At 31.4% G+C, this 18,091-nt stretch overlaps 1 protein-coding gene and 1 long non-coding RNA gene across 2 annotated transcripts; both read left to right on the top strand.

Moving 5' to 3' along the window:
- The first annotated feature begins 11,354 nt into the window (after window positions 1-11,354).
- LOC110621441 lies at window positions 11,355-15,633 on the top strand. Its single transcript, XR_006351646.1, has 3 exons — window positions 11,355-11,624; window positions 15,310-15,409; window positions 15,480-15,633. It is a non-coding gene; the product is annotated as an uncharacterized LOC110621441 (long non-coding RNA).
- Window positions 15,634-15,704: 71 nt separating this feature from the next.
- LOC122724346 (histone chaperone ASF1-like) lies at window positions 15,705-16,596 on the top strand. Its single transcript, XM_043958898.1, has 2 exons — window positions 15,705-16,328; window positions 16,440-16,596. The coding sequence occupies exon 1, from the start codon at window positions 15,990-15,992 to the stop codon at window positions 16,320-16,322; it is 333 nt and encodes a 110-aa protein (XP_043814833.1). The 5' UTR covers window positions 15,705-15,989; the 3' UTR covers window positions 16,323-16,328; window positions 16,440-16,596.
- The last annotated feature ends 1,495 nt before the right edge of the window (window positions 16,597-18,091 follow it).

The raw sequence follows: 18,091 nt of genomic DNA on the forward strand, positions 1-18,091 counted from the left end.
TTTAAAATTTAATTAAAATATTTTAACCTTAATATGATCTAATCTTTATATTATTAAAAATAATACAATATTATCACTAATTGGTCCGGTTCGATTTTTTCGATTTTTTTCTTAGTAAAATTGAATTACTAAAATAATCAAAATTTTTAAAATTAAAAATCGAACCAAATCGAATTTGAACTGAATAATGCTTATTCCTAGTCCTAATGTAAATAGTGAGTCTTCAACATGCAGATATGCTATTCAAAAATCTATAATTTTTCCAAAGAATGATTATTTTGCTCAACCAATTACTGATTTTGCATTAGAGTAATTCCCTTTAAGCTTCATCCATCTCACTTATTCTATTCTTACATAATGTCATTAAGTTAATAGATTACAGCTACGATCACCAACAACATTAGAAAGTTAATTTATAGTATAAAAATATAATTTTCAAATAATTAGAAAGTTAAGTGTCATACTTATAAATTTCAGTTTATAATATATAATTTCATGTGTTGCTTATGGTACACAAAAACCTAATTCCTTTAATTTGCATGGTCTAATAATAGTTATTTCAGTGACTAAATATGAATTTGCTCTTTAAAAATATAAAATGTTGTACCAATGCATCCAATACCTATCTATTTTATTTTGTTGAAAATTGAAAGAGATCACCAATGTGGATCAATTCGATTTTATCAGAAAAACACGTTTTTATGAAATGATATATCCTTCAGCTATATATAGAGTGTTACATCTCTTTGCTGTAACCTATAAAACTCTATCTCTATGTATATGTTAAAGCCCATGAAACTCTTTATATATGTGTTAAAGTTAAAGTTATTTACTACTTATATAAATATACATAAATTACTTAAGATAGTGCATAAGGAAAGTGGAAAAAGGCTTTAATATTTGGTATTTGAAAACTCTCATCGAATAAGTGTGTGGAGCATTTTAGTTTTACAAATAAGATGCACATCTAGACTATGAAATATTTGATATAATTTGTATAAAGTTTATACTATTATATTATAGATTAATGATACAAATGATGGTTGTTGTTACTTTGATACCATAACTCCAATATCTGGTGAGCGACGTAATAGAAAACAAGAAAATAAAGAAAAATAGAGAAGAAGAAAATACAGAGAGTTTTACGAGTTCGGATCGATCTTTTGAGAGGATTATCCTATGTCTCGAAAGAGGGAATCCTTTATTCACAAAAAGTTACAAAGATAGAACAACCACACACAAGTACAAGCTCGATTACAAATCAACAATGGCAGAGAAAAACAATAATCACACCGCTTTTCACTTTGTGCACTTGCAGAATTTCTCACACACAAAACGGAGGGACGTCTGTCCCTTAAATAGAAGACTCAATGACCTTGACCCTAATATAACAGACTGAAAAATCCCTCAATTCTATTAAATGAAGGTAGAAAAACAAAACATCATCGTTCCTTTTAATCCTCTCAAACGTTCCGACTTCTTTCAAGAATCCGTTTGTCAGACCTTCCAAGCACTTTGAGGAATCTGTGCATTCTGAGCTTTCGGGCATTCTGAACTTCTACATCCGGACTACTCTTGCCTTGGTGAGTCCTCAGGCTTCCAGGCTACTCTCACCCTCTAGCCTTCTAGACTTATGAGCTTTAAACCTTAGCGAGTCTTTGAGCCTCCAGACTTTCCTTCTTGCCTTATAAGCTTCTAAGTATCCGAGCTTTTATAGACACCTAACCTACCTTAACGAGCATTCGAGCTCCACCAGCCCTGCAAGCAATGTGCTACTTTATTGTTGCTACTTTATTTTGACATTTTTAATTCAATAAATGCGAAGGCAAAGCAATATGCTATTATTTCATTATATTTATTGATAATTATACTTGTTTTGACTTTATTTAGCTGATCTCATAAATTTAAAGTTTTAAATTTCTTTATTACATTCATGAACTTGATTGAGATTAGTTAAACAAGAAAATCAAAACTTTTAGAACTGATAGAAGTTGAGAATATGTGTATGATAAATTCAAATGACTATGTGATGAAAAATAAATTTAATGATAGTTGAATATTCCTTATACTCCATGGGAAACTAATGTTGTGGAACAATGAAATAAAACCTTGCTAGAGATGGTTAGATCAATGATGATGTCAAAAAATCTTCCTATTACTTGTTGGGGTGATATATTGCTTACCATCGCATTTTTACTTAACCATATACCTTATAAATCAATTACTACAACTCCATATGAGTTATGAACTTCTAGTTTAAGGTTTTTAATGTTGTAAAATTACATGTTTAATCCTGGAGGATTACAAAATAAATCCTTAAGGATAGTGTTCAATACGACTCAGATTTTATTATTTTATCCTTGTAATACCCGGCTAGACCCCGACATCGGAATTCCTACTTTCCGGCGGACTCTCCGTTGGAATCTGGGATTCAAGGATGTCGGAGCCTTCCATAAGGGTAAAATTGGGGTTTTTCAAAATGTTTTAACATGTTTTTATGTTTTTGCTTAAGCAAATTGAGTTTTGCAAATGAAAAGACCAAGGGGACAATTGTCAGATTCGGCCGCCAAAGGTGAAGTTCGGCCGCCGAACATTGCATGGTTTCGCATGCAGTTTAGGCCGCCGAAGGAGAGTCGGCTGGCCACCTATAAAAGCCTCGTTGATCGGAAATAGAGGAGGTTTGAGCTCTCTTTGTGGTCAGAGGTAGGTTTTGTCCTTCCTTGGCTGTTTTCACCATGTTTTTCAAATCATGCAAGCTTTAATGAGTGTTTAACTTGTGTTTTTGAAGTTTTGAGCAAAAGAAGGCAAAGTTGAGAGTTTTGAAGATTTTGGATTATTTTCCTCCACATCTCCGAGTTAGGACCATCGATCCTCTCGTTCTTCAAGAGGTAAGCATGGATCCTCACCTCCCCTTATGTTTTAAGCATGGTTTAAAGAGTTTAAGAGTGTTTAATGGCATGTTATAGGGTAGATCTTGAAGTTGAGTATATGTTGACCATGTGCTATGTTTAATGTTTTGATGTTGTTTGTGGAGTTTGAACTAGTTTTTAAGCTCCTATATGCATGGAAAAGAGGATAAGCATGTTATAGAAAGTTAGTATGCATGTTGAGTGTGTTTGGTTTAGTTTTGGGAGGCTGAATATGCATGTTGACCCGAGTTTTGCCTTCTGGGCAAAACTCAGGTTCGGCCGCCGAACCCCTTGAGGAGACTGTTTTGGCCGCCTAACCTTGCCCCCGAAAGTTGAGACTTTCGTCTCTGGAGGGAAGGTTCGGCCGCCGAACATGCCGCCGAAGGTGGGTGACTTTCGGCTCTAGAAGGTCTTTCAGCCCCCGAACCTTGCCCCCGAAAGTTTGGACTTTCGGATCTGGAAAGGACTTTCGGCCGCCGAAGGTGCCGCCGAAAGTGCCTGAGTTTCGGCTCTGGAGGGGCTTTCAGCCGCCGAAAGTGCCATGTCCAGCCTTTCTTTGGCCATTTTTCCATGCATATTTATGATGTTTTAGGGGGTTTTTGGGGAGATGTTTATAGCTATGGTAGAGTATGTTTGGTGATGACCCCATCTAGAGCATCGATGAGAGCTCTAGCATGGGGTTTGATGTTTACAGGTTAGTGCATGCACAGGTCAAGCTTGGTGAATGATAAAAATGAAAAATTTGTATAGAAATGAATGATCATGTATGGGATTTATCAGGTACACAGAGTGCACAATAGGCTTGCTACGGGTTCCGGTGACCTTAAGTCGACCTGAATCCTAGCGCCGGTAGCGGTCCGGTTTTTGAGCTGTTACAATCCTATTTTTCCAACATTTAAAACCTTAGAAGTGTTGTGTTTGTTTTTAAATCCTTCTCATAAATGCAAAACATTAGATTAAAGGGGAGGAAAGTTATCTTTATAGGGTACTATGACAATCAAAATGACATATGTTTTTATTGATGAACAAAATAGTGGAACAATAATTGAATTCGAATATAAAAATATCATATTCTCAGAGAATGAATTTCATAAACAAGATGAGATAGAAAAAGACTTATCCCTATATGAAATTTGTACTATATTTCTTTTGCTATAAAACATAAAATGAATTCTTTTTTCAGTGAGAGTATTTCAAATGACAATGAATTAGTTTATGTTGATATTGAAATACAACTATAATGAATATATCTGATCTTGCTGGTTCCAATAAGAGTAAATCTAATATTGATAAATCAATTAGTCAATCTCAATCATGATGAGTGTATCATTCATACAATCTCCATAATAACTATGAGATTGATGGGAAAGAATTTATAGTTATTTCACTAGATAAAAAGGAGTTGAGAAATATGATATAAGGCTATCAATAGTATCAAATTGAGATTAAACGGTTTCTCATATTTTAGCATTATCTATAGTCGTACAAGTACCTTAGTGGCTAGTGTGATTCCTAGTACATAGGTTATATGCGATAGAACTATTAAGCTAATAATAATCTATTGTGATAGTAAAATTACAGTAGTTTATACTAAAAATCTCAATTACCATAGAAAGATAATGTATTGATATTAAATATAATTTTATAAGATATACAGTTACAAAGAAAGAAGCGAACATGAAATATATTTCTATGATTGTAAATCCCTTTACAAACCCTATGATAAAGATTGTTTATAATAGGCATGCTAAGTCGTTGAATTTGCATAGATGTTAAGTACTTGTAATATGAAATTTTTCCAAGCATATTCATGTAAATTATATTAGCAATGATCGATAATATTATTTGAACCTAAATTATTTTTTAAATTCATATACATATTAGTATATATGTTTAGAACATATATTAAGATATGAGAAATATGTCAGATAGATGAAAAATTGGTATTTTCACACAGGCAATAACATTTAATTATTATCCAAGTGATTAATGAAGATGAGAGTTATAAACCCATTATTATGAATATTGATAATATAGAGGGCTCAAAGTTTATGACATCAATGTACCTTTAGAAACAAATTTAGTTATATGTGATTAAATTAAATAACATGTTGTAAGGTTAGATGTGAGTTTTTTCACTAGTGATTTGGAATAGATGTATGAACTCAAAATTAGATATTGGATGTCTTATCAATTGCATAGTATTGAATAGTATATAGACATATTTTCCATAGGAAAAAGAGTTAATACTATGGTACGTGATTTATATTACATTTGCCGTAAGTGTCCAATAAAAGTAATACAAATTTAATTTGTACTTGCTATTATGTGAAACTCTGAAGATTATAAGTAATGTTTATTTTGTACCCTTATAACTTCGATTAATTACTCAAGACTTAATTTAACTCTTGTTTTCTTAGATTGTCGTTAGAGGGTTATGAACAATCTGATCTTAAATAATATTTATAGAAAATAAATTAAATTAAATTAAGATTAAGATAATTATGAGATGAGAAAAATCATTAAGCACTATTATGTTAATTTATGTTCGTTGAGCCGTTAATTATATTTATTTTCAAGATAAAGATATAACTATAAAAATAAAAACTTTAAAAAGAGATTGCGATAAATGATTAAAGGTATTGTATATGTTGTAAACTCTATCTATTGAGATGTTATATTATTCTAACAGATACCGGTTATATAATCTATTTGTAAATAAAATATACATTTACACTGTGAAATTCTTAATATATTCATATTAAATGCATATAATTATATTGAAAATCAGTAATACAAACTACGAATTATATATGAGAATTTATATATTTTATATTTTATATTTTTTTCACGCTTGTATAAATTCAAAATATATTACCATTTGTTAGTAATTATATTTATTACCGTCCCCTCAAAAATATTTTTTTAAGGATTTAATTTAAAATTTTTTTAAAATAAAAAAAAAATTACCGCTGCACCTAAAACTCATTGATTTTACTCGCATAAATTATAACAATCACATATGAGCTTGACAATTTTGCTCAAGTGACTTGATTCTTTTTATTATTATTATTTTTATGTAATTAAATCAATATGACAGTTGAATAGTGCTAAAACTTTGTCTTTGTTCATTCATTGTACTATGTATCAAGATAGGGGAAAGGAGAGAGAGAGAGAGTGTGTGTGTGTGTATTTGGAGTGACTCATACAGCTCCAACCAAATTCAACTTTCACCTGAGAAACAGACAAAGCATTGCCCCACCACCCTCACCTATATCTTCTCTAGTGGTTTCTCACGCACACCCTACTTCTATATCCTCTCCCAACAATCACCACTTGTATACAAAAGTTCTTTTCTTAATTTAAGTTTATAAAAAAGGTCGCTCGTTTGCAGTGGCGGAGCCAGGAGCTTTCCTTTGGTAGGGCACCGGCTGCACCGCTGCAACACCTTCATCCTCCTTCAAAGCATTTTTCGATCGCCGGTACGGCACGTGCCCCTTTGCCATACCTTCTCTCCACCCCTGCTCGTTTACATCTGTTGGATACTGTGGTTCGTGATGATTCCAAGACAAATTTCCTTTAAAAATTCAATATCCCGTCTATTCACAGAAAGTAAGATGAATAATGATCAACTTTTAAAAAAAATCAAAACATTTTTCAAAAGTCTTATAAAATTCAATCCTTCTTTTTCAATCCTCAAAATTTTATTTGAATTCAAATTCTACTAAGGGATTCATTAAAAATAAAAAATTATTAAAAATATATATTCTTTTTATTTTTTTTCAAGCGATGAAAAAAAATTAAAATAAAATTTTATATTCATTAAATATGACGTGTGTGCATCAGATATATTAAATTTTAAGTCACTCAAAATTATTAATTTTAAATTAAACTCATGCTCATTAACTTATAATATGTATCATGTTTGAGTTTTTAAAAAAATTGTATTATATTTCTGTTTGAATAAATATAATTTTATATTTAAAAAAATTAAATCAAATTATTTTTAAAAAAATTATTATATTTATCACACAATAATTTATTTATTACGTACCCTTCAGGTTGCTATGTTAGGGCAGTCTCTACTGACCCATTGAAGTGTTCAGCAACTCATCGTGGATTTCTTGTGGCTTATTAAAAGTCAAAACACTTGGCTCAAATAAAATAAATAAATAAAATAGAGATGAATTTTTCTTCCAAGCAGAGAAAGAAATGATGATGAGCAGACAGTCTTTAGTTGGTCATTGCAATTTGTTTACACCTATTGTCTGTCGGTGGCTTGTTTCGTGAAGAAGCGACAACGTTTTGTGTATGATTCGGAGGTGATTAGATGCCCATTTCCCAATCCACTTGCCCATGTACCATCTTGACCTTTCAATGGGATATATCTGCATGAAATTATGACAACAAATATAAAATCTTATCCACTAGTGAGACTACAGTGACCAATTGTTATGTCAAGATCTTGTTTCAACCAGGTAGATATCCAACTTCACAATCATTTCATTTTTATGACATCATATAGTTGAATTAAGGAAAATAGTTAATTATTTTTGTAAAATTTTGACTCTCTATAAAATTAAAAAAAATACATTTTAATATTTTAAAAAAATTAAAATAATTTAATTAAATTGAAATATGATTATTTAAATTTTGTCACAATTTTAACCAATAAAAGATGAAATTCAAAAAACAAAATTAAAAATTAAAATTTCTTTTCGAAAATCAAAAATTTTTTTAAATAATTAAGAAAATTATTATTTATAATAAAAAAATCATAATATAAAAAATTACGAAAAAATTTAAAAATATAATTAAAATATAAAATTAATTCTTAAACAATAGAATTTGAGTTTCAAATTTTATGACAGGTCTATGACTCTTATCACATTTTTGAGAGTGGTGGGTTTTGAAATTCTGTTTTCAAAAAATTATTATGGGTCTCCAACGGATATCGGTAGCAGAAGTTAAGTCCGGTCTAAGTCTATTATAAAATCCAAGACTAATTGCTTCATATTATTCCCTTTCACTTGTAAAGAATTCGACCTCGAGTTGTCATCAATAGGATAGTACTGAAATAGATTCGCCACGTTAAACATCTAAAAAATTTTCATATAACTTGGGAGGTTAAAAATATAGGTATAGTCATTAATCTTTTGAATAATCCGAAATGGATCAATTTTCATTGGATCAAGTTTTTTTTGTCCTCCATTGTGTTCCTTACGCATATACACCATGACTTGATCACCGACATTGAAGGACTTGAAATACCTATGTTTATTAGTTGCAACTTTATACTTATCATTGGCTTCCGTAAGATATTGTTGTACCTGTTTAAAAATATCTACATATTAATTTGCTAAGTTGTTTGCTGCAATACTATTATGAAAACCTGTAGGAAGGACAATAAGATCAACTGTATACGCTAGAATTTTTTTGTACACAACTGCAAAAGGTAATATCTTTGTAGAGTTATGAACATAATTGTTGCAAGTAAATTCTGCTTGGACAAGAGCAAGATTCTAAATAATTTTTTTATCACTGCAGATGCAACATAATTGTCAATAGTGCGGTTCACCACTTCAGTTTGGCCATCAGTTTGAGAATAAGTTGCACTACTGTATCGAAAATTCAGTTCCAAAAAGTTTTCATAAGGTCATCCAAAAGTGAACTAAAAACTTCACATCTCTATCAGAAGTAATAGTTTTAAGAATACCATATAAATGAACAACTTCCTAAAAAAATAATTTTGCAATATGACAAGTATTCATTAATTTTCTTGTAAAGAATGAAATACACCATTTTGAAGAATCTGTCAACGACAATAAACTAATTTGACCAATTAAACTATTATACTATTCTTATTAAAAATTTAATTTACATGTACAATCATTTCAAAAAAAATAAGTTATATCCTTTTAATCATTTTCATAATAAATGTGTTTATAAATTATTTTTTAAGTAAACATATCAACTTTTGTTTATCATTTATAAGCACATATACCAAGCACCTAGATGCTTAAATGTAAAAGTATTTATTAATTCAAATTAGCTTATAAACACTTGACGCTTGTAAGTTAAATTTCATAAGTTAAACCAAACACTCTCTTAATAGTATTAAGACAATTATTTTATAATCACAATTAAAATATTATTGTATAAATTTTAAAATATAGTGGTCTGAAAAGTCATATAGTTAAAAGTGTGAATTTTTTTAAAAGAATATGAAGATGGTATAAAAGTTTAATACAATTGGCAAGTTAGTAATAGGCGTTGGTTTTCTCTCCATCCCAATAAAAATAAATTTTATCAAATAAATAAATAAAAGACTTGAACCGAAAGTATCATCCAATTTTAATACCTTAAAAATAAAAGAAAATCAACTAGACTATTCTCAATTAGCTAGCTGCGTTTTTTTTTTTTTTGAAATGGGGAATGGGGGATTCGAACCTGAGATCTATCAGATTTAACCGGATGCACTTACCATCAGGCTAAGCCTGGGAGTGCAGCTAGCTGCGTTTTATTATTATATTTTTTTAATGACTTGAATCAAACTAATTTCATAAGCTTTTACTTTATCAAAATTAATTATCTTTTTTCAAACAATTTTAAAAGCATATTTTCAAGCATTAATATTTTACTTTTAAAATTTATTTAAACATTTTAAAACTATTTCCCAACAAAATTAAATACTAAGTAGAAAAGAGACGCAACTTTTATTTTTATCTATTTGTTATATTTATTAGAGAGAAATTTCTCATTGGCCAACGAGAGGCAGATCCACGACCAAGGAGATACTTGCCTATAAAGAGAAAGAGCTCGGTCTATAAAGAGAATGAGCTCTGAGACAATAAAAATTTACGATGCTAATAATTTTGAGAATATATTTATTATTATTATTATTATTATTATTATTATTATTATTATTATTATTATTATTATTATTATTATTATTATTATTATTGTGATTATGTAATTGTATTGTTATTAAGAATTAAGTGCTTTAAACCATTAAAAAAAAAGAAGCTAAATTTGGGTAGAGATATATTCAAAACAAAAACAATATAAATAATAATTAACACAAAAAAAATTTAATGTGATTTTATCATAAAGTCTAATTCATAAATAAAATTAAACTATAATAAAAAAGAATGAGATACAATTTTTTAAAATTTTCAAACCCTAAATCTAATGTATTTTTTGAATAATCTCTATTTTTTTTTTCTTTTATGACTCGTCCGTCTTCCTTGTACCATCTGCGTGTGACTGTTTTCTACCCAGGATAGGTCCTTCCTTGTCTAGGGAGTGGGTTTTGCTTTTTTTCCACCTCTAGATGAGGTTTTTGTTTATAAATATTTTTTTTTTTGTTTTTCTTACATATCGGTACTTTTATAGTGTTTATCCATGGTTCTGTTTTGTTTTCTACCTTTTCTCTTTATGTTTTTATGTTCTTCTTGTGCATACAGGTGAGTTATGTCGATCTCTATATCAAGATGATCTTGCATGTATTTTTAGAAGAGAAGGATGGGCTTTGTTTCTATGGTTTTTGTTTTTCTTCTCTTCCGACTGCATCCATTTCGTCTATTACGCTTCAGAATGAGATCCTTTTTCTGGCTATAAAGGGTTAGAATCCTTTATGTTTTATTGAGAATCTTGGGGATCTTCGTCCAGTCCTACTCTGTTCATTGGATGATCAATCCTAAGGCGTTTAAAGCTGACAAGCTCTCCTCAGCAGACCTTTCCCGGTTCGGACAAAGTTACTAGCCACTATGCTCCTCTGTTTGGGTTCTGTTTGTCCTTCGTGAGATATTGAAGCTTTTGGGTTATTTTGCTTGATCTTCAGTATGATTTTTTTTTTCTATTTGGTTGACAACCTTCTTGCCTCTTCTTTACTGGCGGTAGTCTTGAAGCAGCAAGTTTCGCTTGCATCCTCTGCTTACTAGGGTTTTTGGTTTTTTAGTTTCTTAGGCCTGTAGTGTTAGCCTTGGGTTTGAGTTTCTAGTTAAGTCTCTAGCTTGTATATGAAAGTTTGAATTTTTTTGTGGCCGAGTGTTGTAATTTGGACTTTTTGAGTAATTTTTAATAGAACTAAACTTTTGATAAAAAAAATTACAATATAAATTTTTATAAAATCACAATTTAAGTTATGAAAAATTTATCTAAAATTTCTGCCAAATAATCAATTCATTAACTAATTTTATTTCAATAATTAAAAAAACCAAGTAACTATTCGTTGATGTCACCACAAAAAAACAGGCTATCAGTGACGGATTTAGCGACGGAAATTACTTCCGTCGGAAAAAAAAAATTTAGCGACGGAATTAGCGACGGAGCAGCGACGAACACTAAAGCTTTATATTTCTGACGGATTTGCGACGGATTTTTAAAATATTAGCGACGGAATTTATTCCATCGCTAATCCGTCAAAAAATGCAAAAAAATATTTAAAAACCTAATTCATCTCTTTCGGGACTCTTTTTGATTTCAGCCACCATTTTCCTCTCCTCTCTTCTCCTCTCTTCTCCTTATTGCTCCATCCTTCTTCTTGCCGCCGTCGCCGCCGCCACTGTCGTTCCCGGGCTATCGCGCGTTGCTGCGCCTCTCTGTAGCTGTTGCTGTTGCCGCGGCTGTGCCGCCATTGCTGGAGCTGCCACCGCTGCCGCCACCACCGTTGCCACTCACCGCCGTTGCAACTGCCGATCGTCGCCACTCCATGTAAGTTATTGAAGGAATGATTGGTTGATCCTAATGTATGCTTGTTATACTAATTTTTAATTTTATATTAATTATTAAAATAATAATTTTGAAAAATATTAGGTGATTACTTAGCCATTGAGTTTGATGGGTTTATTGCTTAATTGTTTGTTTTTATATTTTTTATTTATTTATTTGGGGTTTTGAGATTACATGATTATTATGTTACTAATTTTTATAAATTATGAAATATATATTATAATATGTTAAAAATAATGTGAAAATAAATTCATTAGTTATAAAAAAAAATAATGTGGAATTATGAAATATAGCTTGTGCAGCAGCAAGCTTGCTGCTGCCTTGCTTGTGCAGCAGCTTGCTGCTGCCTTGCTTGTGCAGCAGCTTGCTGCTGCACAAGCAAGGCAAGCTGCTGCAGCAGCTGCTGTGCTGCAGCAGCTGCTGTGCTGCAGCAGCTGCTGTGCTGCAGCAGCTGCTGTGCTGCAGCAGCTGCTGTGCAGCACAGCAGGTTGCTGCTGTGCTGCAGCAGCTGCTGTGCAGCACAGCAGGTTGCTGCTGTGCTGCAGCAGCTGCTGTGCTGCACAGCAGGTTGCTGCTGTGCTGCACAGCAGGTTGCTGCTGTGCTGCAGCAGCTGCTGTGCTGCAGCAGCTTGCTGCCTTTTAAAAAATGACCTTTTAAAAAATATATATATATTTTTAATTTTAAGAGAATAAGTCATTTTATAAATTTCAAAATAATAATAATAATAATATATAATTTTATTAATATATATATGTATTGTTAAATTGATTACTTTATGTGCCTTTATTCAACTTTTCTTTGATATGTATTGTTAAATTGATTAGTGTGTTTGATTTGTTAAATTAGTATATAATTAAAGTTGAATTTGTTTATATTTCAGAATATATTTATCATGTCGGTAGATCGTAGATGATGTATGAGCGACTAGATGAAAATGGCTTTCTTAATTCTGAATTTGAGATTGGGGTGGAGACATTTCTAAACTTTGCCTATGCACAAGTACAGTTTATATGCCAAGATAAAATTCGTTGTCCATGTTCTAAGTGTCAGAATAGGAAATTTCAGAATAGGCAAGATGTTACTTATCACCTTTGCAAAAGTGGATTTGTTGGAGGATATACTAAGTGGATTGCGCATGGTGAATCTATCACTCATGAAATAAATTCTGAACAACTTGAGGAACAATCTACTGATTATCTTGCTACAACCAACAATGTCAATTATTATAGAAGCATGGTCATGGAAGCAATGGATATAAATTATGGTACAGTTGGAGTTGGTAGTTCTGAAATGGGCAATCGAACCATGGAGCCGAACTTAGAAGTTTCAAAATTCTATGAATTATTACATGGTGCGGATGTGCCATTATGGGAAGGCTGCAATAATCATACCAAGTTATCTGCTATATCTCAATTGCTGAACTTAATGTCAGAATTTCACATTAGTCATAGTTGTTTTAATAAGTTTATGGGAACGGTAAAAAGTATGCTACCAGAAGGAAACCTCTTACCAGATAATTTTTATAATACGAAGAAGATGATGTCCACTCTAGGCCTTGGTTATACAAAAATCGATGTTTGTGTAAACAATTGTATGTTGTACTTTCAAGAAAATATCGACAGAACATCATGTACAATATGTGGTCACCCTCGATATAAACCAATACAATCACTTATGGGGCGACGAAAAAAGAGACCATTTAAAGTGTTGCGATATCTACCTTTGATTCCTAGACTCCAAAGACTTTTTATGTCATCCATAACTGCTCTGCATATGGTTTGGCATGCTTCTAACCAACATGTAGATGGTAGTATGGTGCATCCTGTTGATAGTGAGGCATGGAAACATTTTGATCGCACCCACTCTTGGTTTGCATCTGATCCAAGAAATGTTCGGCTTGGATTATGTACTGATGGATTCAATCCTTTTGGGCAACGGTCTAAACCGTATTCTTGTTGGCCCGTAATTGTTGTAGTTTACAATTTACCTCCATGGATGGCAATGAAAAAACCTTACATGTTTCTGAATATGGTAATTCCAGGTCCTAAAAGCCCTGGAAAAAGCTTGGATGTTTTTTTGAGGCCTTTGATTGATGAGCTGAAATTGTTGTGGCATGAAGGAGTTTGGACTCATGATGCTAATTCTAACCAAAACTTTCAAATGAAAGCAGCATTGTTATGGACAATAAGTGATTTTCCTGCATATGGTATGTTATCTGGATGGAGCACACATGGTAGAATGTCATGTCCATATTGTATGGAAAATAGTAAGGCCTTTATACTTCAGCATGGTGGGAAGCCATCTTTTTTTGATTGTCATCGTCAATTCCTTCCTATTAACCATCCATATCGAAGACAGAAAGATAAATTTAGAAAAGGTTTCATAGAAAAAACTCCTCCACCTTCTCGTATGGCAGGTGATGTTATACAACATCGGGTTAATTTGTTGAGTGATGTTGTGTTTGGAACAACTGCTGGCAAGCAAACAATACCGGGGTTTGGAGTACATCATAACTGGGTGAAAAAGAGTATATTTTGGGAGCTTCCATATTGGCAATCAAATTTACTTCGACATAATTTGGATGTTATGCATATAGAGAAGAATGTATTTGATAACATATTCTACACAGTTATGGATGTGAATGGCAAATCAAAGGACAATATCAAGGCAAGACAGGATTTGAAAGTCTATTGCAATCGTCCCGAGTTAGATTTGTTGTATAATAATGGTAAAGTGTACAAACCTAAAGCCACTTATTCTTTGAATAAAGAACAGAAACGGTCAATTTGTCAATGGCTTAAGGATTTGAGGTTGCCTGACGGTTATGCTTCGAACATTGCTCAGTCTGTTAGTGTGAATGATTGTAAATTTTATGGATTAAAAAGCCATGATTGCCACATATTGATGCAAAGACTGATACCAATTGCATTTCATGACATATTGCCTAAAGCAGTTTGGGATGCTTTGACTGAGTTGAGTCATTTTTTTAGAGACATAACTGCAACCACACTCACAGAAGAAAATTTGAATATCTTAGAAAAAAATATTGTTGAGAGCATTTGCAAGATGGAGAAGATATTCCCACCCGGTTTCTTTGACTCAATGGAGCATTTACCTATTCACTTGGCATACGAGGCAAAAGTAGGTGGACCTGTGCAATATCGTTGGATGTATCCCTTTGAACGGTAAATGCAATACTAAATATTTACATATGGTGTATTGTAAATAAATGTCAAATAACCAACTAACAGTCTAATTTTTCTTTTACTAGATACCTCTTTGACTTGAAGAAAAAAGTCAAAAATAAAGCTTCTGTTGAGGGTTCAATTGTTGAGGCATATCTTATTGAGGAAATTTCATCTTTTTGCTCACATTACTTTGAGCCATCTATCTCGACAAGACTAAATAGAGTCCCAAGAAATGATGATGGTGGACATGTAGAACCTATGGGACGCCTTTCGATTTTCACTCATGCAGGTTGACCTTTTGGGCAGTTGGAACATGGCAGAATGTTGTCAAATGAAGAGTACTGTGCAGCACATTTATATGTGTTATTGAATTGTCCTGAAATTGATCCGTTTATTGAGTAAGTGATTTAAATTAAGTATTAACATTTTAATCATATAAAATAAAATATGTTACAAAAAAATTAATTTTTTTGTGTAGGATTTTTGATTCTCATTTTCGAGAAACAATACCAAATATCAGCGATCAACAAATTGAGCAAATGCGAGAGCGAGAACTGGCTAATTGGTTAAAAGACTATGTAAGTATTGCAAGTGATGATTTGAGCTTTAGCATTATTGTTGACTTCTAACTTAATATTTCAACATTAGGTGGGAAGGAACGAAGTTGATAACTGCATTTATCAAATAGCTCAAGGGCCCAGCCGAAAAGTACAATCATATAAAGGATATTTTGTGAATGGATTTAAATTTCATCGACATGATTATGGCAGAGAGCGAAAAACATTAAATAGTGGTGTATGGGTCAAAAGAAGTTGTTATAATGAATATGAAAGTGATTATTGTTATAATGAATATGAAAGTGATTATTATGGCTTGCTGAATGAGGTATTAGAATTAGAGTACTTTGGAGAGAAAAACAAGATAATCCTTTTCAAGTGTGAATGGTTTGACACTAATAGAGGGGTAAGGGTCCATCCTCAACATGGTCTTGTGGAAATCAATGTCAAATTAAGGCTAGCATCATCTGATCCATTTATTTTAGCTCAACAAGCTCATCAAGTTTGCTATATTAAATATCCTAAAATCAATAAAGTCAGAGTTGACTGGTGTGCGGTTTTCAAAACCAAAGCTAGGAGCACTTACAATATTGGACCTTCCATGGTTAACAACAATTCAAATGAGCAAAACTCCAATGATGTTGCTTATCAAGAGGATGATGTCTCAAGACCTCAAGAAATTGTACCAACAACCGAACTTGATGATCCCACAATGTTACTTGATTCAAGTAGTATGGTTGAGGTGGATGTTAATGAATTGCAACAAGTGCAACAACCACTTGAAGTGGTGGAAGATGAAGATGAGGATGTAGAGGAAGAGGAAGAGGGAGAGGATGAAGAAGAGGAAGAAGACACTGAAGAGTCAGATGACGATTTAGAAGTTGATGGTATTGATAGTGATGATGATGTCAACTTAGAAGATGATTCTGAATGATACATTGTAAAGTATATCATATTTTTATATATATTCATAGACTTAATATTTGATTATTATTTTTTCTATTGTTTGTCTTTATTGTTAATTAAAACTAATGGACAATTATTTTTTCAGATGCCTCGAAGAGCAGTATCATCTAGAGGTAGAGGACATAGCCAGCAGCTCTCTATGAATGAAACAAATAATCCAACTGCAGATTGTACTTCTCTATCAGATGATTCAACAAATTCATAGATTAGTTTTTAGTTTTATGAACATTGTTAAGTATTATTCATTTATTTTAAATTTTATGACGATTGTTAAGTATTATTATGAACATTGTTAAATATTATGGATTTATTTTATATATTCTTAATATTGTTAAGTATTATGAACATTACTTATAATTATTATAATATGATATTTGATTTATATTCAATATGATTCTTAATTATAAATTATTTGATTATACAGGGAATATCTAAATAAAAACAGGGAACTATTTTTTGTGATTGAATTTTAGCATATTAGCGACGGATTAGCGACGGATTTGTGAGAATTTTTTTTAAAATTGTGTTAGTATTTCCGACGGATTTCCGACGGAAAATTTCCGTCGCTAATTATTTCCGACGGATTAGCGACGGAATGTTCATCGGATGAATTGCAATTTCCGACGGATTTAGCGACAAAAGTTTTTCGTCGCTAAATTTTTCCGACTGAATTTTCCGTCGGAAATCCGTCGGAAATTTTTCCGACGGAGTTAAAATCCGTCGGAAATCCGTCGCTAATATTTCCGACGGAATTGCAATCCGTCGGAAAAAATTAGCGATATGACTTTAAGCGACGGACTTGAGTCCGTCGCAAATCCGTCGCTGAAAGTTTCAGCGACGGATTTTTTACTTTCAGCGACGGAAAAATCCGTCACTGATACCCTGTTTTTTTGAAGTGATGTAAATATAATTATTCAACCACCTTCTTTTTTTTTTTTTGTTTTATTTTATGTATTTGAGTGAGTACTTTTTGATAAATCAATTGGACTAATCTTATTGAGTGTGTTTTGAATTTACTTATCGTGAGTTAGATTTCTTTTATTTTTTCCAATAAAATAAATAAATATTTTTCATTATTTAATTTAATGTTGATGTAATATTTATGAAATTTTTAACACGACAAAATAAAATAGCGATGGCATTTGCGACGCATTAAGATTTTGTCAGAAATGAAAAAATATTGCAACGGAAAAGTGGCAAATTAGTGACGGATACTGTATTAGAATTTTCCCATGAATTCGCGACGGATTAATGACGGACTAAACTGTTTATCAGCGATGGAAATTATTTCGTCGTAAATCCATCGAAAAATCTTCTAAACTTACACTTCAATAATTAATTTTAATATTAATGATTATTAAAATACTTAATAATAAATAAATTTTATTAATAATAAATAAATTTATAGTGAACTTTATCTAAATCAAATTTTAATTACCTAAATAAAATACTATTACATTTATACTAAAATTCCAATGATGTAGTTTGTATAATAACATTCAAATGTCAAATTGTAAACACCGAAAATTTACTTACGCTTTAAATTAAAATTTTATTTATATAAATTTTATATTTATATTAGAATTTAAAATTATTGAACAATATCTATAAAATATTTCACCAATCCACAACAAATTACTTAAAAATATTATTTAAAAAAATAAAAAATTTATATAATTCTGCGTGAATTCATTTAATTTTTTTTTTCAAAATAAATTACAATAAACAAATGATAAG

Source organism: Manihot esculenta, chromosome 8 (assembly GCF_001659605.2).
Source record: "Manihot esculenta cultivar AM560-2 chromosome 8, M.esculenta_v8, whole genome shotgun sequence".
Classification (NCBI taxonomy): Eukaryota; Viridiplantae; Streptophyta; class Magnoliopsida; order Malpighiales; family Euphorbiaceae; genus Manihot; species Manihot esculenta.

Bases quoted from the DNA above. Each gene is read 5' to 3' on its own strand.
- LOC122724346 (XM_043958898.1), top strand. From the start codon at position 15,990: ATGGTTAACAACAATTCAAATGAGCAAAACTCCAATGATGTTGCTTAT.